Source organism: Ciona robusta, chromosome 12 (assembly GCF_009617815.1).
Source record: "Ciona robusta chromosome 12, ASM961781v2".
In the NCBI taxonomy this organism is placed as follows: Eukaryota; Metazoa; Chordata; class Ascidiacea; order Phlebobranchia; family Cionidae; genus Ciona; species Ciona robusta.
The window spans coordinates 6,293,412-6,318,489 of NC_143246.1; the positions used below are offsets into that span (position 1 = coordinate 6,293,412).

The following is a 25,078-nucleotide window of genomic DNA, read 5'->3' on the forward strand; positions in this document are numbered from 1 at the left end:
AAATGTAACTATTTTTGACTGTATTATTCACAATTGTTTCATAAGAAATAGCACTGACTTTCAGCGCAACTGTAAAAACTTGATACAGAAAGATGAGTGTCAGGTTTTTGATGACCACGACACAAAAAAGTTGTTTTCATCGTAAACAATACACTGTAAGATGGAACGTTTTTAACAAATGACATCATAAACCAAAGAATGGGGTGTTGGATTTTTGGTTCTGTAGTCATACTGAAGATTTTTGGTTCTGCAGTCATACTGAAGTGAGGTTCTTAAGCATATATAGCAGTGATGACGTCACTAAATATTGCAGTGACAAGCATGGGCGCCAAACCTGGGGTGGCAAGTTAGGCACGCCTATTCTATACTGTATTAATCAGTAACCACCAGAACCAAATTCGTTTTTTCTATACTGTAGTAAACATTTGACCCAAATTTGTTCGACAGAAATTGTGCGTCTATCTTGGTATAGCCGGCATTTTACAAAGTTTGGCGCCTATGGCAACAAGTGATAACTGAATGAAGGTCGTCAAGTGGTATTGTCCAGATACCGGCGTGCGTATAATGTCACTTCTTCATTCGCCATTGGGGGTGTGTCCTTTATACACATAATAAAGATTTAAATATTAGGTATTTATAAACCATTAAATGAGGGTTGCATAATGATATGTATTGGTTAACAAGCACAAACCATAAAATGGGTGTTAAACGCACAATGACAAATAGAGCAAAAGGCTTATAGGTTACAATGTAATGCAACTTAATTTACCCCTTCAACTACAATAACAAATGTCAAATATATTTAACTATATTTAAGCATATGGTGTTAAACCTGATGTGAATAATATGCAAGCTAAATTATTTATTAATAATAAAATAATAACTTTATTTATCTCTTCGGCTGCAGTAGCTTTTTAGTTGGAAGAAAATAATGGTGGTCACTATACCTAGAAAACAAACAGGCCATTTATGTTTCATTATTATCAAGTTATTCTTCTAATAGAAACAAAAGTGTGCGTAAAGACACAACTTGTACAATGGGGGGATTGGGCTTAAAAGAGAATCAACCCAAAGATTGGGTTATGATAAAAAATATGTATGTACGATCATGGGTGTGCAGCTATAAGAGCACAAAACTAGTCAATTATTTATATTACCTTATCAAACTTGGTAAGAAGTTCAAATAAAAGTTGCTGAGTGTCTGAAAGTTCTTGTTTGGCGCTGTCCGCTGCTGCCCTCTGCTGGTCAGCTTGTGTACGGAAGTTGCTCACCAAGCGGCGCAACCCCTTTTCATAATGGTCAAAAAAGTCGTCCTGTTTCATAATTTTGTTAATTATGAATTACCACAAATTAAGTGAAAAAAATTGACATTGGGTTCACTCACCAATAATGTCTGTGTTAAGAAAATCAAAAATACATTCAGGGCTTCCCAGACTTTTTGCCGGCAACCCTTTTTAATCTTTTAAAATTTACCCCTCTCAAAATATTATAATATATACAGAACATTGTGTAAAATTAGTATACTTGCGACGACCCCTAAATTACTTTACTACAGACCCCCAGTTTGGAATTCCTTTTTTCACCAAAACAGTAACTTACCATGGGAAAATCAACTAATTCCTTTAATGTGAGGTTGTTTATTTGCTCCTTGGGCATCTTCCATTGTGGGGGAAGAAAGTACCTTAAACAGGTTCTGTGGAAAATAGGAAATTTATATGATAACTAAGATAGTAAATTAATTGATCACTACAGATCATACGTAAGGGGAAGAGTAAACGTTTTGATAGAAGTCATCAATAAAATGCTCTGTAGGGTAATTCAACTCTTGTCTAGTATGCATATGTAGCACAAGGAATAACAAACACTTAATATTATTTAATGGCAGATGAATAAAAAAATCACATTAGTTTGCGCCTGGGTATGCCTTTCTATGGGACCTATTCCACATAGAATGACATACCTAATTCATTTTTTATCATTAAAACATAATTATGTGCTAAAAACAGATTTTCTGTACAATCTCAACATAAAAAAGTCGTATCTTACAAATGTCGTACCCATGTTTGTATAAATATCATTAGTTTTAAGCTTAAATCAACCTTAGTTTTCCTAGAGCATTTTCTTGAAGTTCAGCAGTTTTCAAATCAACTTTAATGGAAGAGGAAGATGGTTCACCTCCTGCGTTAATTATATTACAAATAAATAAAGTTAACCAATCAATATGAATGTAAAACTTGTTTACTCATCTGTCATTCCGAACCATTAATTAGAGTGATTACCAGTAATAAACATTATGCTAATTTTACTGCTTCTGAATCCCATGTAACCCCCCCTAACCAAACCTTACCCACACAGTACAACCTATTTCCCGATGACTACGGTATTGTCATACCTTCACCTTACTCCTTAAATCAACATTTCACTGACTAGCCCACAACAAGTAAACCCTAAATAAACACCATCCTACTCCACACCAAATAAACACACCTCACCCCGTATCTTACCAGGCATGCTGTTCCTCCTTTGCTTAACAGGCGAGGCAGATGAATTACCGTTTGTCACCAACTCTGAATTTGTAACGAACCTCAGATCCTCCGTTCCGTGCTCTACCCACTTGTCGAAACGATCCTGGTATAATATTTCTATGTTTTAGAATATAATATCTCCGGTCCTGTACCATAGTTGAGTGGTTAAACACTTGGTTTAATGCTCAAATTGATAATATTAACAGCTGATAATACTGATTGTATTTGGACACTTATTAGACAATGCTGCTACCTAGTGGTCAGTATTGGATTGTAGCACAGTGGCGGAGAAATGAACCATCTCTGGCAAAATACACCCAGTTTGGGAGGACTGGCTATATTACGCTCTGAAATTACACCCAGTTTGGGAATTTAAACCGAGTAGTTAAATTCACCCAGTTTCCAGAAATCACACCTCCGCTATATAACATCTCTATGTAAGTTAATCACCTGTGGATGTTGATCGAACTTGACTTTAAACCTGGTCGGTTGACCTGGAGTAACCTTTGAAAGAATAATTCGTCCGGCTCGCCACTTCCCACCAATGTTTAATTCAACCATTTTTCCTATGTGTGTCGATGCTGTGGATTGCATGTAAGCTTACAAAACGCTAAAGGGGGTATTGGGGGCCTTGGGGCCATAAACCAACTCTGGCCTAATTTCACTTGTGTGGAAACAGAATATCCATATTATAATTTAACGACTCTTGTTGCCATGCAAGAACCAACATAATTTACTTATATTTAAAATAAAGTTAAGACTTACATTTTAAAGACTCATCATCACTGTCATCTGAAACCTCCTGTAAATAACACATGAAAAAATACAAGTTTAAAACTGGTTCAGAAAAATCATGATTCTAATTTTAGTCGCATATACCCACTGGCACACCTAGTGGTAGAAATTACCTCTATTCTTGATTTCTTTTTCGGAATAACAAAATTTGAGTTTCTCATCGGAGTATACGTCGCTGTCTTCTTTGCAACAGTTTTACGATCCTCTACCGGCCTCCGCTGGTTAAAAATTGACAAGATTTTTAGGTAAGACTCTATTACAACATGGGAACAATCGCTTACAAAGTGACATACGTGGTAACTCATAAGCCACGAGGTGTATAAAACAGATCACACATGCTAGAATGATTGACCTTGCCCCACCATGTACAGACAAAAATAACACTGATGGCTTAACGTGTGTTTTTAAGTGTTCAGGCTTTTCTAATCAGAATGATAATTGGCAATCAATTTTTTAAAGTTAGGATTTTATTACAAAAATAAAACAATCACCAAAAAGTTACATAAACTTGGAAGCAAGCATAAAGTGTATAAAATGGAACACCCGTGTTATAGTGATAGCCATTGCCCCGTCACACAAAAAGTTATAATTTTCAAACAGCTTTTTTAATAGGGGTAGGACTGACAAACACTGTTACAACTTAAACCAGTTGAAAAAATGTTTTTTTACTAATTTTTTAGACATTTTAAAAACCAACCTTAAACCCAACACTTGTGGAACTCATACGTGAATCTTGCGTAAGGTGGGGTCGGGTGGGTGAATATAACTCGTCCCCGTCTGATATACCACCACCGGAGGAGCTAGAGGACACCCTTCGCCTACGAGGCTCGCTGTGTAATTTATTGTAAGCGTCTCGACTGCTCGTTACAGGCTGCAATTTCTGAATAAGAAAGATAATAATTTTAAGTTGTGGCTTGTGATGTTAATACGTTTTCAATCTATTTTCTCGTTCCATTTGGTGGTAAACAAAGAACATTCATTAAATTATAAAACCGTTTTGTCATGGCTACCATGAACCAGTAGTAATTGTTAAAAACATGATCAGAATATTTGAATGTTATGTGCTAAAGGTGTCCCAGTTCCCCCTACCCTACTATGTATGATTTTAAGACTTAAACAATCAAACTCACAGAAACTTTGTCTAACTCTCGTTGCACTTTTTCCATTTTTTCTTCCAGATCGTTTCGTTTCTGTTCCGTAGACTTGGTGTCTTTATGGAACTCCCCTGTGGGAACCTGGGAAACTTCTTCGGGGCATTGGCATCGGTTATGTTGGGTGTCAGGGTTCATAGAACATATCCAATTATCGGGAGGATCTCGACCCACCATGTGTTTTTGAAAGGGTAAGGTTCGCCATTTTAAACAACCATCTGAAACAAGGAGGTTTATGGTTTAGTGGGATGATACGAAGCAGCGGTTCCTTATTTTCGTGGCCCTATAAAAATCGAAAAAATGCAAAAACCAAACCAATGAAAGCCTTATAATCGAATTACAATCATTGCTGTAATGCTGTACATTGCGAACCCCCTCAAACTGATGTACGGGCCCCAGCCGTTGTTAAAGAGTAATTAAATTAGTCTATTTGACATTTAATCTTAGTAAATACAGCTAAACTTATGGTTTCTTATATAGGAAGTAAAAGCTGTATGAGAGTTTTATATTGAAATATAACTTTTGTACAATCAGTGTAATGAACGTATTCACTTAAAGCTAACTTGCGAACAGGATATCTAAAAGTTTGAAAGGAAATCCAACCTTGATGTATTAGTTGTACCAAGAAGTTAAACATCTGCTGTGAAATGTACAGAGGCAAGACATTGAGAGGATAAATTAGCTTGTATAGAAATGAAGGTATATTCTTCGTGGGTGAGATCTTATAATGTGGCATTACATAGGTTTTGTGATTTAGGCAAGAGGTGACCTAGTACTTGATACCCAGGGTGCTAGAACCCATTTTCGTGACCACTGGGTTAGAGTAATGTCGATTAAGTATCTTGCCCAAAATGACATGCGCATCAGTGCATCAAGTGTCTACTCAGTATCCTGTTGTTACAATGCCAGTGCCTAACCACTTAGCCCGTAACACCGAACACAATAAGACTTACCGCATTGGATAACTTTAGGAATATGCATAACTCTCGCACGTTCATATTTCGGGTCATTTGAAGGAGAATCCGTCCAGCTATCGGATAAATAACCAAATCCTTCCCAAAAACTCATGACTCCCCTGCCCGAAGCTACTTTCGAATCTTTCCAATAACATTGTAAGTGATCGCCTGGTGAAAAGTTAAAAACAAAAAGTTAAACTAAAACAAAAAGTTAAACTAAAAGCAAAAAAGTTATACCATATTCAACTTGAAGATATATTTTGTAAAATCACTGTTGTTTTGCTGTAATTTCTGTGTTTTTTTATTTTAAATTTTTAAATAAAAACGTTTGTGATAAAGACAATTATGTCATATATACATGAGTTGTAATGTTGATTTTGGGGTAAAAACCATAAAAGAAACAACTTACCCATTGCTTTGAGAAGGTGTCTATATTCCTTGTTGTCAGCAAAATGTTGTTTGTTATGTGTTGGTTCCAGGACTAGATACGGAACGTTTACAACTCCTATTATACCAGCACAGTTTCTGTAATAAAAAATCCATAAAGTTTTGGAAAGAATTAGGTTACCGTTTCTTTCAAGTAAAATTTTCAATTAAAAAGAAATTTACAAAAAAATCTTTCCTAGGTAAAAATAGCGATTAAAAAAATCTTCCAAAAATTAAATTACATTTACAGATTTTGCAATTTTAAAAATTAAAAAATAATTTAAAAAACTAAAAAAAATATAGGATTAATTTAAAATAACCTTTAATCCAAACAATGAGTAAACAAACCAACTTACACCCCTCCATTAATTTGAGGTCCAACTCTCTCATACATTCGAATCAACCTGCTGCAGTTATAAATAAACATCCCGTAATATTTGCGATGCTCTACATTGAAACCAAACACAAAATCCAGCGTTTTCCGATCCTTGAGCGCTCTGGGACAAAAAGAGTCAACATGTCTATGTATTTCAACTTGAATCTGTCTATTTCAATTTGTACCTCGTAGTTTGTACCATCATTTTTCCAAATTTTTTATAAATAACTTTTTAAACAATTTACTGTTTCGTACACCTATGGTCATGTACTTACACTAAAGAGATATACAGTATATACCCTTGGGCTTAGACAAATGAAACTGCATGTTCAAAATATTGATATTTGTGAGAGTCTTATGCAATTTAATTTTTGTGTTGCAGTTACAATGCAAGGACATCCTGCAGTGACAGTGCAAAGACATCAATGAATTATATTACAAAATATTGACAAAAATATTCAAATCTTACTTTCGTTTAAAACTTGCAACATCCCTCTTAGAGGAGGCGAGTTTCCTACATCCGGATGCTTTCTCCTGCGCGATCCGGAGCACAACAAGATCTTCTTTCTTCGGTTTCGCTTTTAAACTCATTTTCCTTTCAAGATCACGACTGCTGCTCTCAGCTTCCCTGGCTTTCTCTTCAGCTGTTGGAAAAATATCTTAATGAGTAAAAAAATGTTAGGCAACATAGGGGCCAATGCTTGACTAGTTAGGCAGGTTTACCCCAACATTTTCTGCAATGAATTAATCTGTGAACATTACAGACGATATGGCGTAAAATTTGTTCCACAGCATTGTGTGTTTAACAATTACTGCCTTGCCTGCGACACTTAACGTATATTGTTCCCAACCCAGTGGTTACTAATAGTTTTGTAGCACCCTGGGTATCATGCTAATTGGCCAAAGCTTAAACCTTAGGTCCCATGTCGTCCACATACAACAGAAACTCATTAAAGATCCCACCTATCCTATATTCTCGTTCAGCCTTTGAAACTTCTTCTTCTGATCTTTTTTTAAACCTCGTTGAAGAGAATTTGTACATTCTGTCAAATAAACATTATTTACTTTGTAATAATGTAAGAAAGTAAAAAATAAATACATTTATAGAAATGTGTTGGTTACCACACACATATAGAAACAATTGAAGACTTAAAATATTTCAAATATAATATCTATGTTATAGATAGAAAAATTTCCAAACTTTCATATTATATACCATAGTACACACTACGAGATACAGGCCAACTGTGGCCTGAATTCCAGTTTTCATGGCAGCAAAAAGAATAAGTTCAAAAAACTCAGAAATCTAGACAGGCCATCATGAGTTTTTTAAACCTATTCTTTTTGTAATTACCTCACCATACACTGTATAGTCTGTATATATACAGAATTACTTATTAAGGTAACAGGTATTGGGCCAACTGTGGTCTAAACCCATGGCCATGACATGCCTCACTGTATAACCTCACCCATATAGAATAGCATAATACATACTTAGGTTTATAAAGTGTGCATGCAAGTCGTTTCGTTCGAATTTTCTTCCCTTGAACATAAACCTTCATACGAGGGTCTAGGTACAAGATGGCCGCATATGACTTGAATGAAACCCTCTCTGGCCAATTACTGGGGAACAAAAACAAAGATTAAAAGTGGGTAGATAGTTTAATCATGTATATTATTAATGAGATAGAAAGATTATTTGAACTTAAATGAAATTCCATATATTATAGTACATATAGTAGAAGAGATTTGAAGACATTTTTTAATTTTAACAGAGTATTTTTATTATTTCATTTTTTTTAAATTTTAACAGATACCCAAGAAATTTAACAGAGCTTTAAGTTTTAACGCAAATTGTTTTTATTGTTACTTCTGCCACTGTATATAAATATACACTTTTTTGGCTTCTCTGGTATCATAACGTTTTGTTGGCATTACCACAGAGCCCACAAAAATATTAATATTATTATACAATAAAAACCTCCATACCTATCATCATACAATTACTGGAAAAAGATTTTAAAAGTGGACAATTTCATTATTGTACAAAAAAAAGAATAATCCTAATAAAAAAGTTCTACTTGATATAAAATGTAAAAAAAATCCAAATTCCCTTTAATCAGAAGTAAAATATTAAATATAAAATGGAGGTGAATCTGCCTTTGATAGGGTTTTGTGTCAACTGATTTGGTTTTAAATGAAAGTTATTATACAAAAACTTCCATACCTGTCATCATCTGGATCCATTTCTGCCATTCTTATATCGGTTGGATCGGTCGTTACGTTTAACTCTGGTTCACCAGAGTCAAGAAGCTTCAAGTTATAAATCACTACCAATGTACCTGTTTATTGGGAGGGTGTGACGTGAGGGTTTTAGGGGTAAAATGTGATGGGTTTAAACCAGGAGTGAAGGGGCAGGGGTTCTGAACCAGGCGTCATAACATTTGAACTGAAGGAGTTTTAAACAGTTGGGGCTTTAAACTAGGTAAAAGGGTCAAGAATCTTTTCAGCTCCAATGTCACACTTATTTTACTTTTTTTAGATGATATGTCACCCCAGGGTTAGGTCTATGCTCACCAGTTTGATCTTTAATATTATCAAATTGCTTCAAAACTTCGTGTTCGCTTCGAAATGGTGAATATTTCATGATTAGGTTGATTTCCATTTCATACTAAGAAATAAAAAAAATCAAATTAAACTGTATTTTCTTGTAAGAACTAGATTCAAATTGGAAATATCGGTCTCAATTTCCTTAAACTGTTTAAAAATGTGTTACTAGTTTTTAATTTTAAATAAAGTATTGCACAAATTAATTAAAAACAATATTATTTAAGCTCACTATACAAGGTTTAAAACACCCACTAACAAACTTAAGATTGCTATAGATTGCTTAAGGACAGGGTATGAATATCAAATCAATAAATCAAATGGGTATACTAGAAGGATCAAAACAATACCCTTTCAATGCCCCCGTTTTGCATGATTGGTTTTCGCGTGTCACAATCCCACACAGGTGTCGGCACGATGATGCTGTCAATGTTTTCATGATCATGAAATGTACGTGATAGCATGAGACACGTCAACTGTCGTCCTTGCTTGGAGAAGAGAATGAAATCATTTCCAATTCTCATTGAACCACTGAAAGGGAAAGATATGTAAATTACTGATGCATTCTATTCTATATGGGTAAGGTTTTACAACTAGGTATGCTAGGGGACCAATATTATATACCTTTTACTTAAATGTTTCTATACACAGCAGCCTATATGGTGAAATTAAATCTAGAAACTGAAACCACAAATTAGGTATTACTGTTACCCACATAAGTGTTAAAGGGATAAGATATCACTAATTTAGATGCTATATATGGTATGATGAAACGGAGTTCAATTATAGATAAATTTCTTACGATTTTAATCCGTTTCCATACTGTCCGATCATGTGATCACCAGCGTCACGCTTGAATGATTTACCAAACTGCACAATATTTGCAACATCAGTTGGGTCCATACCTGGAACAAGGTATTTGAAAGCAACAAATTACTTACTGGATGTTAACTTTGCAACCTCATTACAACCATTTTAGACTAAATTTTCACTTATTATGTATTTAAACAATATATACACAAACTCTGCATTTCACAGAGCAAGTTTTAAATATGAAGACTATATTGTGAGCAAGACACTTGGTGGACATTGCTCTTACCCAGTGGTCACCAATGGGTTGTAGCACCCTAAATGTTAAGGTAATGGGCCAACTCTGGCCTAAATCTCAGGTCCCATCACATGCAACACTACATGTCCTCACTCACATAGAAAAGAAACAGTGTAATAATACAAACTTATACCCACCCTCTCCATCGTCCAAGAAGTTTAACATATACCCTCCACGTAGATCAGGATTTGCAACCGAATACACATTGATTTTAGTGGCGGCTGCATCTCTTGCATTATCTACCAGTTCAGCTAACGCTCCAAATAAGAATTCGTGGGTTGTTCTGAAAAATAACAATCCTGTATTAAAGCCCATTCATACAATAAAGGGGTTTTAGGGGTCAGTGCACTTGTATAGGAAGAATTGCTAAATCTAAGGTTTTAAAATATGTTTGGGTTGTTCTGTTATATAAACATTTAAATATTATTTTCAAATGTCAGTTCCTTGAAGTTTAACATATTTGTGTAAATAGACTTTAATTTGATAATATGCTTATAACATTTTTATATAAAACAGTTTTCAAAATTGCACCATGTGGTTTCGTTATACTGCAAATACACAATATGCAAAACTTACGAATTTGTATGCAGGTAGTTTTGTGTGAGGCCAGCTCTGGTTAGACTTGGATATAAATCTGACATATTTGCAACTTCTATTTACTGATTTTGAACGAGTTTCTTTCTAGTTTACAAGCGTTTCTTGTGTTGCACGAAAACAGCCAGAATTTACGCAAACAAACTGTCTATTCATCTTAAAACAACAATCAGGTATTAATAAACAAGCAATGCATACATTATAAGCTAATAAATAAACATTGTACGGTCGATTTTATAAAAGTAAGGTCCTGTTGACAAAATATAAGGAAAACACCGTTTTCCAACTCAAACCAATATTTCATATTTCCAAAATGATAATTTTTCTGTTTCATGCCCATTTACATGGATGTTTTGTATTGTGTAATAAATTTGGGGAGTATAAAACAAAAATAAGCGAGAATGACTTTCTTTCTTATATCATTATAAACAAAATCAAAGCTGAAAATATTTCCAAAACCAGTTCAATGTTATAACTTACAAAATACAGATTTCTGAAAGATTTTAAGCCGGGGAATGGCATGTTCGGACAGTGCACAATGCGGTCAAAGTCAGAGCCGTTTAAGGTCCGCACCAGTACTTCAGCGACTGTCAACCCTAACAATCTAATTCACGATGTCGTTGCGGAAGAAAATTAAGAACAACAACGACAAAGGAAATGTTTCTATTGCCAGGTATTGTATCTAGTTAAAAAGGAAAGCGACAAATTTGGGATTAGTTTCGTTTGACCGCATAGGTCAAGCAACGCCTTTTAAAAACACCCAAAAGGTTTAGTTTGGTAAGATCGAATTCAACTTGTACAGTCGCAATAAAGTGTATCATTCCGGTAATTTTACAACAGTTTCACACCTAGGCAACAGGGGGCCTATGGGAAACGACTATAGAGACCGACACACCCCTATGGCCTATATTACGTACACTCTCGGGCGTCATAGTTACTGAAATCCCAATTCATATGCAAAGTTGTAACTTTACACCTTAGCTTATGGTTCATATTCTTGAATGGCAATAACTCTTTTGTTGTCTTTAAAAAGGTGCGCTCATATTTATCAGGTATATGAGAATACGGTTTTCGTATGAAGTGATCATATAGAGTAACGACGACCTTCCTTCAGTAAGGACTATATAGCTATGGTGGACTGTTTGCCTTTTTACCGCGGTCGCAAACTTTGACGTATTGTATTTAACTTGTCGTCATATTTCAAGCCTATATTAATTTGAAGCAGTATCCTTAACTTATTTAACCAAGAGTGTGTAGTAATCCATCAATAATGTAACATGGCTTTTGGAATTTCATTGGAAGCAAACAGCAGACATCGGTGTTTGGTGACGCAGTATTTATGGTCTTGCCGAAATTAAAATTAAATTTAATATGGGCGTGCCCATTGTGGCGCAGGTGATTTGGAAACTCTATGCCCGTTTTTTAACAATTGTTTTGATTGTCATGTCGATTCGAAGCATCACCTTATATGTACAAAACTGTGCAAATATACGTTTAACCTGGGAAAGCACCTGGGTCGCACGCGAAGTAAATATAGGGCTCATAATATTGTTTCGTGCGACTGCTCGATACATTCAAGCTCATAACCGTGACGGGCGGAACTCTATCTAGCTGACTTTTGGGCTTCATTAATTGTGCAATCGCATGAATAAAGCAGTCGAAAATACAATACGTTATAACTGCTGTTCCAAGGCTAGAAATTGTAATCTCGTTACTTACGTGAAGCATAAAAGTTAATTTTGAGCTGTTATAAGCTTTTCTATCGGACGTAAGTGTTAAAGGCTTTTTACGCATATCTTTGTTTATAGGCTAAAACATATAACGCTTAAATACTTCGCAAAACAAATTGTATATTACACATCATCTAAGAATGTACCGTGGTTTTTGCTTGGTTTATTTTTAGCGGGCAAAACAAGTAACGAAAAAGAGGAAGTTAATGATTAAGGTTGCGTGACTACGATTCTGACAGCAACCGCGTCGCTGGCAAAACATTCATTTCTCGCGGGCGTGTTTACAATGAGGAAGTGCTCTGCAGCTTCTTGTGTTCATGTGCAAGTTTAAGTACAGTAGATTTTGTAAGCAGTAGTTTTTTATACAACTGGTATTCGCAGAATGTACGGTAAGAAAGTTGTGCCGAATTCTTGTTTTAGGCAGCTTTGATTGATTACCAGCCATTTCTATATAGTAGTGTTGGGGAAGATGGGACACCTTTAGCACATAACATCTAAATATCCTAATCGTGTTTTAAACAATTAACAACGGTCCATTGGAGTCGTGAGGGTACGATTTTATAATTTTCTGAATGTTTTTTGTTTACTACCAAATAATGAGACGAGAAGTGGAATGAAAATGTGTCCCATCTTCCCCTACCCTAGTGTATAGTTAATATCATACTATAGTCAAATTTAACAACATAAATTGACACAATACTGCAGAAACTAACATTTTGTTGTCTAATATGCAGAAACTTATTAATATTCGATTTAATTTGTTGGGAGTCTGTTAAAATACGGAATATCGGCTGAAAAGCTCTTTGTGTGGCCTTAAGCAACTTCAACTGGTGTTTTAAGTTACGAAAATACATTATTGCTGAAAACTGGTGGCGAAAATACTGATCTGCTCGTTGTCAGTCTGAACTTTGAACACTCTCTACAAAATGGCGCTGAGTACTGAGGCTACACAAACTTCAATAAACGAGACAACTAAGTTTGTTGCTGCCACTAGGTATACCGCAGCAAATTCAACTAAGTACACGGTGGGTCTCGATGAGCCGCCTTTAGTCTCGAACGACTGGCTTTACATTTTAACATACCTCGGGATAGGCGGAACTATTTTATTTATTTGCTTGGCAATATTCGGTTTGCGAAACTACTTTCTTGGCATCAATACCGCCTTAGTTGTTAAAGACACAGAAGCTGACAAAAACGAAGAAATCTATTATGAAGGAGTTGGCCGTATTCCGAAGTTTATTGCAAAAAAGTTCGTGAAAAATAATAACAAAGCAAAAGAGGCGATCATTACGGGTCCTTCGTATATTGAAAAGCAAATAAAGTCGGGAGATACAGTTACGGTTAGTGCGGACGGTACGAAAATAGTTTGCAGACCATATACCTTGTATTTCCCTACTGGCGCTGTTTCTTCCGACCAAGAAATAGCAATTACACTTATCCCGGGGGTAAGCCGCAACGACAATAGCTTTTGTATTGCGCCAACGCTGAGGTGCTGCCCTTCCGGGTCGAAGTTTAAAAAACCTGTGAAAGTTGTTCTAAAAAGCAGTTTTGGAAGTCGGATAAAGAATGATCTGGTAGAAGTTCCAATCTTTACAAGGCACGATGAAACAAAACCGTGGAAAAAGGTGGAAAAAGTGCAACTTGGTACGGATGGATGTCTAACGTACAAAATAAAGCATTTTTCCGACTATTCGCCACAGCCAAACCGTAGAGAGCTACCCCGAGCTGTGTGCTTCCTTTCCTCAATTGCATGGATCAAAAATTCCGGTCAAAATTTGAAAACTCTTCTATGGTATATCTGCAGTCGGGAAAATGAGAGATACATTGATACAGTCATAAAGTCTCATGACAAAGATGGCTCGCTAACCATTGGGCTAGAGCAATTCACAGCAAATGCGGATGAACCATTACTTATGCAGTTGCCGCCGACGACTGGGCTGTCAATTCGGCCACCTGAGATTCGAATCGAGCCTGAATGTTTTAATGAAGAAGTTTATACTGTTTCTAAACAGTTTATCATCAAATACGAAGATGGCGAAAAGTCCACTCACCAAAGATACGCGATTAAACAAACAAACAGCGCAGACGAAATCAAAGAAGTTCTTGGTGGAGACTTTTGGATTGATTGGGAAGATTTATCCCGAGCAGAATCAGTTTACAATTTTTCTTGTGTCAATGGTACTGTGCACGTTGGGGATAATTATTCTGTTCAAGAAGAAAGCACACCAATGATTGGAAGACCAAACAACTCCACCGCCACAAACGCAACACCCTCTCCCGTCACACGAAGAAATCCGATACAAACATCGTCAAACCGACGACCAAGAGGAGAAACCGCACAGAGATATTCGCACTTTACAAACAACGGGGAAATGCAAGCAATGATTCGTGCAGCAGACGCTGCCCTTACACGACGAAGGAATCTCCCACAACCGAGAGAAACCACAGACAGTAATTCGTCGACTTCGTCGCAGTCTAATCGCCCTCCTTCACAGGAGATACATGGACTTCCAGCGGCTCGAAATGCAAGACCGAGTTCAAGCTCTACTACATACTCAACACTGGAACGATCATACCAACCGACAAACAATCGTGACGAAAATACTATTGAAACAGGTGGAAGGGTATCGGTACGTGATCGCGTCAGTTTAATTAACGGACAGCTTTTATCCCGTACTTAGCTGTTTGATTTGTTGTTGGAAACCAACCCAAGAAAACCTTTAAAATAACAGGCGGTGTAACGTTACAGTGCTGATAATTAAGACGTAGTCGTAAAGAAAGACAATCCACGATGTAAGCATGGTGGTACACCCAGCACTATGGTGTAAGTGCGTTTCGTGCCTTTGTATCTAAACAGTGAGATAATTTTGTTTGCTATGATTCATTAATGCGGTGACAGCATTTTAAACTGTATATACGTCCATACAGCTTTTGTATGTATATTGTAGGGTGGGGTAAGATGGGCATGTTTTTAATTCCCCTCTCTCGTCCCATTTAGTGGCAAACAAAGAATCTTTATAGAATTATATAACCGTAGCCCTGCGACTAAAATAGTCTTGTTGTTTGTTGAAAACACGATTAGGAAAATGGAATTTAGGCGCTAATGGTATCCCATCTTACCCTACCCTACTATAGGTCAACCACGGCCTATACTAGAGATTTCTAATATGCCATGGGTAAGCTCAAATTAAACCTTTATTGTACATGCATCTATATTTATTTTTATCGTTATCGCACCGACCTAAAACAATAATATTAACTCGTAGTTTTGCAGCAAACTTCTAGCGTGCAGTTACATTTATTTTTTGGCGCTTTAGCATTAGTTGTGTTTGCTCCGTAAACTGTTATTTTAACATTGCACGGTTGCACCACAGGTTGCAATAAGTGTAAATATTGAACTTTCCGCTTCTGTTACTTCTCTGCCTTTTTCTCTTATAACTCCTTATTCGCTATCTTTTTGATTTACGTTCTGTGTTACTTTTGTAAACGTAAACGGGTAATTTTTATTAGGTATTTAAAATGTACATTGCACAAAAAAAAAACATATTGCGTGTTTCGGAGCTTTGTTTTAAATGCGTGTATTGTATTCGCTTACGAATGTTTTTAAACCGCGGTCAAAGTAATCTTCACATGTCGTCATTTTTTGCTGTTTCTGTATGTTTTTGCTGTCGCATTTTTTTATCCAATTTATTGGATTTATTTATTCTCTCATTGCATGCATGACGGAACTAAGATAACCAAACTTTTCTCGTTGTGTTTCATTGTACATGGTTTCTTGTTTACTGAATTATTGTAGCATTTTAAGATAAAGCCTTATAAATACATCTAATGTATTTACTTAATTGAGATGTAAATTTCTCATTAGGTAAGATCAGACCAAGAAGACAAGGTTGTACAAGATTCGGGCATAGCCAATTAGCCCTATATGAGCCTATATACACAGTACGTGTTATTGGGTGATGGCAAATACATATACCTGATCTGGCATATACATGTTCACCTAGAGTCCTAGAGTCTAGAGTTATAAAGTAATCTATACCCAGCATAGCTTTGACTGACGCTGTACGCCTTAGTGCCGTGGGTGCCTGCATGACTAAGCAGAAGTAAAATCCTACCGTGAATATTCTTTGTTTACTACCAAAGGGACGAGAAAATAGGAATAAAAAAAGGGGTAACATATTCCCCACCTTACTATAATTAAACGTTCCGCTAAATGTTTACGTATTTCATTTTACCAGTTTGTGTCAGCAAGCTCTGGCTTCGATAACTACTTTAAACTATGTTTGACTGATGTACTTTATTTTGAACGTTTACTATACAACATTGAACATGAAAAGCAGCACGAAAACACATTCATATACGATGACGCATATCGCTTCAATAAAACTAAAAAAAAGTCAAATGGCGAAGTTCGTTTTTCCTAATTGTAGCAACAATTTGAACTGAATAAAGTAAACAGCTTTAACACTAAGTTTTTAATTGAACAGAATAGCCAAATATTAATATTGCTGTATCTATTTACAGATATTAAAATATGCTGTTGGGTAAGATGGGTACCGTTGGGAAAATAATAGCCCATATTTCCTAATCGTGTGCTCAACAATTAACAACGCTGTTTTTGTAGGGATACTGTTATAGTATTCTGTGAAATATTATTTGCTTACCACCAAATTTAATAGAGAAGGGGACGTTAATAGAGAATAAAACATCTCCCGTCTTACCCAACCTATACTACAGTAAATATATACAGCGGCATTTTCAATATGAATATTTCTGATTTGTAAAACCAGGTTATTCTTTATGGCAAATAGAATGTTTAGTTTTCGTGAAGCTTGAAACGGATGGAACAAAAGCGTCAGCAGAATATTTACACGCGTCATACTGTCCCCTCTCAGGCGACCTCTTGCGGAATTTGATTTGGCAGATTCTCGTTGAAATCCGGCATTTTGGTTTGGTTGATTTCTTCCACCTCTGGTTTCTTCACCAAATCCTCTTCAATTTGCCCCTTTTCTTCTTTTTCTCCGTCCAGCTCGACCACGTGGTTCTCTTCTAGTAGAAGAGGCTTTTTCTCGGCTTCTGGGAACTTGGACGCAGGGGTTCCTAGTACCCCAGCCATTACCCCGTTCCGACCACTCGGGGTATTATGCACACTCACGCCAGTAATACGACCCGCCACAGCTGTAGGTGTAGATGCGTTGTTGTTTGACCAAGCTTGCTTCATTTGCGCTGGAGCCGACGACCCATTCAAGGTCGCTTTTCTTGTCCAAGCGTCGGAGCTTTGCTTCTCGGGTGGAACATAACTAAGACACGTATGTCATAAGTTTACTAGCTGTATATACTACTATCACATATTATCTTATTTTTTCTTATGATTTGTTTTGGGCATCATATAATGTTACAACAGATTTTTAAAACTGTTTAGATTATGTTAAAATACAAATTCCAAGATGTAAAACACTATCACATAGGTAATATCTCACATTTCCTACCACCAAATGGCTCATATTTTGGAAATCATCTAATATTACAACATATTACCACGCATATACACAACGACTAAAGACATGCTCGTATCGAAAAGTAACACCGCTGGCAGACATTAACCATTCAAAGCCTCTAATATGCAACAGACAAGCTAATTTTCCGTAACTTTTTTGTCGCTATGCATCTTGTCATTTTAAACTATTTTTATATTCGCTCCTCGTAATCACGTTAATAAATCGATAAAACGGGAGTTCCGTTCCATACGCCACTTACGATTTATGTAACTTTGCAGGTGATTGTTTTGAAAATATTTTTCTAATGAAACCGTCTGCTATCGAAATTAAATCTTGAAGTTACGGTCGTTTAACACTTTATTTAAAAAAGGTACATTTTAATAACAAAAAGTCTAAAAATATGTACAAATGCAAATCTATAACAAACTTGAATTACGATTATGGAGTGCTGTCGTGAAAGATATAAGCACTAAAAATATATTGATTATTGATAGCACGTGTATTTTTAATCATACACCAAACACCCTTTTTTTAACATGCGAATACATTTCACGACAATCAAACATTTTTTGACGTCACAACACAAAGGTTCATTTCGCCCACCCAGTGCCTGACGTCACAAGGCATTCGTCGAAGTAGTTGTCAGTAAAGCGTAACATCTGCTGGAGGGCGCTAAGTGCTAGCACGTCAACCCAAGGGTCAAGTTCAATCTCATGCGTGTAGTTCTTCACTGGTAACACGTGACTAACAGGTACGCCTATTTTGCTGCTAGTCTGGAATGCATGAAATATTAAAGTATAGTTCTGTGGGGGGAGATTTAGCACAGAATATCCAAATATCCTGGTTGTATTTTAAACAATCAACAACGTTCTATGGGAGTTGTGAGAATACGGTTTTATAGTTCTTTTTAATGTTTGTTGTTTACTACAAAATGGGCCGAGAAAATAAAATGAAAAGGTGTCCTATCTCCCCCCACCCTACTATATATATCCCAAGTCATAATATAAAGATTTAGAGCCAAAAATCGCGTAGTGTTTATAATGGAATATTAAATGAGTTTGGATACAATAAAACGTTTAGCTTTGACAAGGCAGAAAATTGGAAAACAACTTTAACAGTGTGAATCATTTTTTCACGCTTTAAAAAGATATACAAATACAGCCAATACTGCATACATTAAAGTGAAAGCATTCTGCAAGCTTGAAATTAGTGTTAAGGCCAAGTATGACTGATGGAATACACGTATATAAAGTGGTTGCAATTATACAACATTGCCCCTCAGGTTTACTATATGGGTTTTGCCGTACCTATATATCTCTCTGTGCCATTATTGACATGATCTGTGCTATTGGTCTAAAATTTGCTTTTTATTGGCGGCGGTTTGAGAGTTCTTAAATACAGATATTTTTCTGTGCACACAATATGTAACAATACCGATATAAATACCTGAGCGATAAGATGTTGTATTGTAGCACTCTTGTATACCAACGACACGTCCCCTCTAGTTTGGTCACAAGCTTTGTCGATCTTAGTCATAAGAACTATAATTGGTATTCCTGAAAACATCGTTTAACATCGTGTAATTAAAGAACTTTAAATTCTGCATTTTTAGGGCAAATAAACTACAAATTTTCACTTTTGTTTCAGCAGTTAAAATGTTTTTGACTTGTGATTAAAACGATCAGTTGTTGATTAATTAGCTAAGGCTTAAACGAACTAAAAATGAAACTAGATTGCCTACCTACACATGAAAATGAAACAGTAAGATAAATTCAAGACAAACTAAACGCAAACACGAAGTTAGGCTGACTACAGTACGACTGGCAAAGCAACACAAGGAAACTGAGTAACGTGGCAATGGCACAAAGTGAGAAACGTAGGAATGTATATTACAAGACGAAGCGCGCGATGCGTAAATTAAATACGTTGGAATAAATTAAAGGGAGCGGAATTCATTGAACTGCCAATAACGAGGTTAATACAACGAGTTCGGGTTTGTATTTTAGTCATTTTAAATGACCACAACGAAGCTTACAGTAGTATATACAATTACGAACATATACGGTATCCCTATAAAATAACAACATTATAATGTCCTTATATTACCCTAAAAAGGTAAAAACAACACTACAAATGTCCTCATAACACGCATTCTAATTAGGAAAAGTAGAATATTTACCTCTGCCAGTTATCTTGGTTCTCATGTCGTTAAGTTTGTTTAGTAGTTCATCTGACAGCGAACTGACTGACGTTGCGTCTATAACGAATATGCAGCAGTGTATTTTTTCCGGTAGTTTCGGCAGTTTCTGAAACCCAGGCATTTCTGGAGATATGTTGCCACTCGGATCGAACTGAAATTTTAAACATGTTCGTCGTTATGAATTGCCTGCACAATTAATGAACCACAATAAGAACTAAAACTTAAAGCGTTCGTAATTAGACCAGAGGATACACAATCGAGGCCCGACGCTGCTACCATTGTGGGCGTTAATGTTTTCATTTATATCTGTTTATTGCTGGTCATGGGTTAATCTATTCGTAACCGATGGCACTCACTCTATCATATATGAATGTATATTTATCGTGTTTATGTTATAACTCATCCACGTACTTTACGCGAATAAATAATTCAGTAGCGCCATAAAACTTTTATGCATTCTTTTATCTTTTTATCTGCTTTTTGGCCTAATGCGCATGCGCCAAATCGTCGGCATAGCAACCGTTTAAGTTTGGACAAAGCTTTTATTGTTCGGTTGCCCGTGACTCATAATCCGTTCCGGTCTGAGTCAAACAAAGGTCATTTATATATGCAAGACGCAAGCGCCATTTTGTTTGCATGGTTACCGTGTGTCTTATTACGAAACTAACCATACATATGCGCATAGCAATGTTAGTAGCATAAAATATCCAGTGTTTTATGTGCGCATATTCACAGACGTTACTTTTATCTATTACACTAATTAAAATGAATCGAAATTATTAAACCTCAATCCCCTAATATTTCCCAAAATATTTTGAAATAATAAATACCGTTCTTAAATAAATGCCTTTACCATAAACCACTAAAATATTTTAACAAATTGTATACCATAGTTGGTAGATTCCAGATACGTGCCGTTTATTGTATATAGCCATTATGTTACCTGGTGATTATCAGATACGTGCCCATCCAATAGATAAGGAAGCTCAGTTGGATCGAATCCCCTTCGACGTTCCTCTTCAATACCCATGGTATCTACAATCTTAAAGTTAAGGTCTTTTCCTTCTCTTCCATTACGAACTTGGTAAGCTCGCATCTGGAAACGACAAATATTCGTATAAATCGAGTAAACTAATTTTTCTATGGTTGACATTTTCTACAACCAATTAGTAATCTCTGGATTAAAGTAATTGCCGTGTCTTGTCCATCAAGAACACGTACGACAGTAGACGCATCAAACTGAGTAACTATTTGGTTGCATTCAAAATGTATATTACCACGCCTATATATATATTTTTAGACTCTAACCTTTCAAAAACTTCATCGCAGAAACTCAAACTATATTTTTGATTAAGTCACCCATGTTTAATTTTTAACCCTTTTCAAAAAATTGAATCTGAACGTTATTACCTTTGTAGTAATGGACCGTTGGTCACGTGGGCTACCGACAGGTGCTTGGGCAGTTACGTGGTTTCGGAAAATAGAGTTGATTGTGTTGAAGAAAGAAGATTTCCCAACGTTGACGTGACCGAGTAATAACAGACGGGCTTGTTGGACTCCAACTTGGGCGAGGGGTTTGTATTCACGGATCGTTTCGATCAATTCGAACCTGGACCTGCGTGTATGCGAAGGTGTTCTTGTGTTCTAACTTGGGCACCCTTAGTTGTATATACAGTAGGGCGGGGTAAGATGGTACACCTTTAGCACATAATATCCAAATATCCTGATCGTGTTTTAAACAATTTACAACAGTCTGTGGGAGTTGTGAGGATACGGTTTTATATTTCTCGGAATGTTCTCTGTTTACTACCAATTGGGACAAGAAAATAGAATGAAAATGTGTCCTATCTTTCCCCATATTACTAAACTATAATTCTATATAGGTAAGCTTGTAATGTGCCAACTCTAGTTCGAATCACAGATCTTTTGGCGTAACTTGCCAAGACTGTATTATGTACGTATATATGCTTTCGATATATAAGTAGGGTGGGGGAAGATGGGACACTTTTTTATTCTATTTTCTCGTCTCATTTGGTAGAAAACAAAGAACATTTAAAGAATTATTCAACCGTATGCTCATGACTCTGGAAGACCGTTGTTAATTGTTTAAAACACGATCACGATATTTGGATATTATGTGTTAAAGTGTCTCGTCTTCTAACACCCTACTATACTGAAACTGCAGTAGCTCAGGTATTACAGAACGTCGAAACGTGACTAAACAAGTTTTTTTTTTTTATCATATAAACTGCGGAAAGGCGATACCCTGGTATTATCAATACATTGGTTCAGATTTCGTTTTTGATTTCCGTATTAACGTTACAGATATACACGTATGCACTTACTGTATCATGCATTGTTAATAGTAATCCATAAAGAGCAGACCCGTATACAAATCGTATTAACCGATGACATTTTATACAATTTAATAATTCTGTTATTTGCAATTCACTTACTTTTCATCCCAAGCTAAGTTTCTCCACTGGCTTTTCAATAAGGCACCTCCTCCTAAAACTGAAAATAGAAAAAGTTAGGTTTAAATAACAAAGTATAACTGACAGTCGCAGACGTAAAGGTTCAACAGTACCAAAGTGCTCACGGTATATATCTATATTGTCTAGTTTCCCTGCCAAGTAATGGAAACTTCACGTAAAACCTCATTCTTAAGATGGTTTAAACATTTAAAACCATTTGGAAAACTGTTAGAAAATAGGTAGTATATTGTGGGGTAAGATGAATACTGTTTTACCGCATACCATCCCATGTTTCCCCATCGTATTTTTAACAATTAATAACGCTTATTTTTAGCCAACGGATACTGTAATGTAATTCTGTAAATTTTCTCTGTTTACCACTATTGGTAAAAGTGAATGAAAACTAGGATCTTATACCCAATCTATACTATACTAGTATGGTCCCCTATAGTAAAACAAAATTGTAACGCCCCTCATAGAAAGAAGCGTTTGTATTTAACTTGATACGTGGATTAAAACACATTAGGTGTGATACTGTGATTAAACGTAAAAAACGCTCATAAAGTTACTTACAGCTCATTTTCGGATTAAACGATGATGAATCTGGATTTAAAATAAATTTAATTTAAAGTTTATTTATTATTTTGATATACAAGGCAAAAGCTATGGGCCTACCTTATTTTATACCTATAAACTTAGAAAAAGTCTTCCTATAGTATGTGTCAGATGCTGCTAAAAACGCAACAAACAAAAATTGAGTCCAACTAATAGTGTATTAAAATGTAAATTTCACCAATAATTACTAACAACATCAGTCTCCTAAACAGTGTAATTGTCGATGGCTATATACAAGATGACGTTAAAGTTTATATAAATTTATACATATTTATAAAGTGTTAAGACTTACGTTTTCGAACACCGCTACCCATTTTGTTGCTTGTTTTGATTTCACTAAAAAAACTTTAAATTTAAATTTAAAATGTTATTTTTAGCTTATACAAAAGTTCTTTGCATAACTACCTATATACCTGTAAAAGTTTCTATATTCAACGATCAAAAAGTTCTCGCAAAATTAAATCTTCTCATTAAATACACGCACCATTTTTATATCTACTTTCTATAAAAACAACATAAATTTTTGGCCTCTTGATGTTGTTGCTCTGTGCTTTATATTATTTACACGTAATCTCTTGTGTGGTGCCGTATTCTTGCAGCCTACCCTCGCCTCGGTTAAGCCTCAACTAACCGAAATCTGGGACACCTGAGAGTAAAATAAGCTTTCCGGATGAGAGTGGAATTGCAACCACTCGTTTGCAGACTTACAAATGCCTTGTCTGCATTGTCTTAACCGCTCTTTCGTGCCGAACCACAAGTACATTATTCATACGCCTTGTCGCGCTGAAATATTTATGAAATTTTAAGACGACTTTTTTGGCACGGATCCCTGTTGCGACTCGGCGTTACGAAGACTGATAAACAATACTGCATAATTCACAAGCTAATTTAGAAGGCATTATTCCAAATAATATATCGTTTTCTTCGCAGCCTCCGCAGCTCAAGTCCCCTTTTTTGTCTTTTTTTTTATTACCCTCGTTTAATTAAGCCAAGGCCGAAACAACTTGTGCTTTTTATAACCCTGCAACGCCCTAACAACATAAATGCGTGTCTAAATTAACCTTGCAGGCTTAAGCGACAGGCAACCGTGTTAAATGGATTAGATCAACTATACGACTTATACGCAGTGAGCATTATTTATTAATAACCTCAAGTTAAAGCTAGCCAATTCTTGAATTTATTAAAAAAACAACCGGAATTCAGACCTGCAATTATTACTTTCCTGCTTACCTATTTCTAATGCTCAATGGACATTGGTAAAGATATAAGCTACTACACGTTATCTTCTGTTGATGTATCTCCTTGTACAGTATAGTGACATACACACATAGCGTCCGAATTTCTTAAGTACCACTTCAGTATAAGTTTGTATGTGAGCGCTATAAGATATTTAAAAGAGCATAATAAGATCTTTATTTGTTTAAATAAAAGTCATATTTTTTAAGTGATGCATTTTGTTTTATTTTGTTTTGCTGCAATATTAATTTATGTGAGGACACATACTTCTGAAAATTAAATAAGAATGTAATAATATTAAACTGGTAGGGTGGGGGGGGATGGGACACTTTTAGCACATAATATTTAAATACTCTGATCGTGTTTTAAACAATTAACAACGGTCTACGGGAGTCGTGAGAATACGGTTTTATAATTCTTTGAATGTATTTTGTTTACTATACCAAATGAGACGAGAAAGAATGAAAAGTTGTGCCATCTTCCCCCACCCTACTACATGTTGAATTGATTTGCGCCTCACGATTTCTTCAAAATGGGAGAAGATGTTTTGCGTCTTTTTGCTTGCGCAGACCTATACGGACAGCTTGCATGTATGCATGGTATAGCGTATACTGTGCTATTTATACCCAACTGTGTGGCACTACAATGTTTGTTTTTTTTATCAACAAGCGTGTTTTAACAACTGTTGTTTTACCGTTACTACCCGTCTTTTCGCTTTTTGTCAACTCTCTTGTTCTTCGTTATCGTGACCGAAGACTGAAGAGACGAAATAAATTTCATTCATTCA

General features: G+C 35.8%; 3 protein-coding genes across 3 annotated transcripts; 1 reads left to right on the forward strand and 2 right to left on the reverse strand.

Annotated features, from left to right (window-relative positions):
- Nucleotides 1-3: 3 nt before the first annotated feature.
- LOC149727239 (ATPase MORC2-like) lies at nucleotides 4-10,717 on the reverse strand. The gene is made up of 22 exons (XM_089889855.1): nucleotides 10,521-10,717; nucleotides 10,082-10,227; nucleotides 9,639-9,741; nucleotides 9,187-9,367; nucleotides 8,807-8,900; nucleotides 8,457-8,571; nucleotides 7,724-7,852; nucleotides 7,193-7,272; nucleotides 6,699-6,873; nucleotides 6,210-6,350; nucleotides 5,837-5,952; nucleotides 5,425-5,595; nucleotides 4,451-4,689; nucleotides 4,018-4,200; nucleotides 3,434-3,538; nucleotides 3,291-3,327; nucleotides 2,976-3,106; nucleotides 2,505-2,628; nucleotides 2,100-2,178; nucleotides 1,600-1,693; nucleotides 1,158-1,313; nucleotides 4-598 (listed from the first exon to the last, which is right to left on the reverse strand). Exons 1-22 carry the CDS (start codon nucleotides 10,583-10,585, stop codon nucleotides 530-532), a joined length of 2,733 nt encoding a protein of 910 aa, XP_089745981.1. The 5' UTR covers nucleotides 10,586-10,717; the 3' UTR covers nucleotides 4-529.
- A 2,265-nt stretch (nucleotides 10,718-12,982) lies between these two features.
- LOC149727240 (uncharacterized) lies at nucleotides 12,983-16,403 on the forward strand. The gene has a single exon (XM_089889569.1). The coding sequence runs from the start codon at nucleotides 13,195-13,197 to the stop codon at nucleotides 14,947-14,949; it is 1,755 nt and encodes a 584-aa protein (XP_089745695.1). The 5' UTR covers nucleotides 12,983-13,194; the 3' UTR covers nucleotides 14,950-16,403.
- Nucleotides 16,404-16,546: 143 nt separating this feature from the next.
- On the reverse strand, nucleotides 16,547-23,496 carry LOC149727241 (interferon-induced protein 44-like). The gene is made up of 9 exons (XM_089889570.1): nucleotides 23,348-23,496; nucleotides 23,014-23,043; nucleotides 22,423-22,480; nucleotides 21,377-21,581; nucleotides 20,910-21,062; nucleotides 19,946-20,117; nucleotides 19,213-19,322; nucleotides 18,370-18,539; nucleotides 16,547-17,568 (listed from the first exon to the last, which is right to left on the reverse strand). Exons 1-9 carry the CDS (start codon nucleotides 23,367-23,369, stop codon nucleotides 17,160-17,162), a joined length of 1,329 nt encoding a protein of 442 aa, XP_089745696.1. The 5' UTR covers nucleotides 23,370-23,496; the 3' UTR covers nucleotides 16,547-17,159.
- Between the last annotated feature and the right edge of the window lie 1,582 nt (nucleotides 23,497-25,078).

Coding starts and splice junctions, on each gene's coding strand:
- LOC149727239 (XM_089889855.1), bottom strand. CDS start 10,585: ATGTCAGATTTATATCCAAGTCTAACCAGAGCTGGCCTCACACAAAAC. Junction 3,539..4,017: donor CCACAAGTGTTGGGTTTAAG/GTTGGTTTTTAA, acceptor ATTTTTAACCAG/CGGAGGCCGGTAGAGGATCG. Junction 599..1,157: donor TTCTTACCAAGTTTGATAAG/GTAATATAAATA, acceptor ATGTGTATAAAG/GACACACCCCCAATGGCGAA.
- LOC149727240 (XM_089889569.1), top strand. CDS start 13,195: ATGGCGCTGAGTACTGAGGCTACACAAACTTCAATAAACGAGACAACT.
- LOC149727241 (XM_089889570.1), bottom strand. CDS start 23,369: ATGGGTAGCGGTGTTCGAAAAC. Junction 22,481..23,013: donor GTTTAATCCGAAAATGAGCT/GTAAGTAACTTT, acceptor TTCTATTTTCAG/TTTTAGGAGGAGGTGCCTTA. Junction 21,063..21,376: donor AACGGTCCATTACTACAAAG/GTAATAACGTTC, acceptor TGTCGTTTCCAG/ATGCGAGCTTACCAAGTTCG.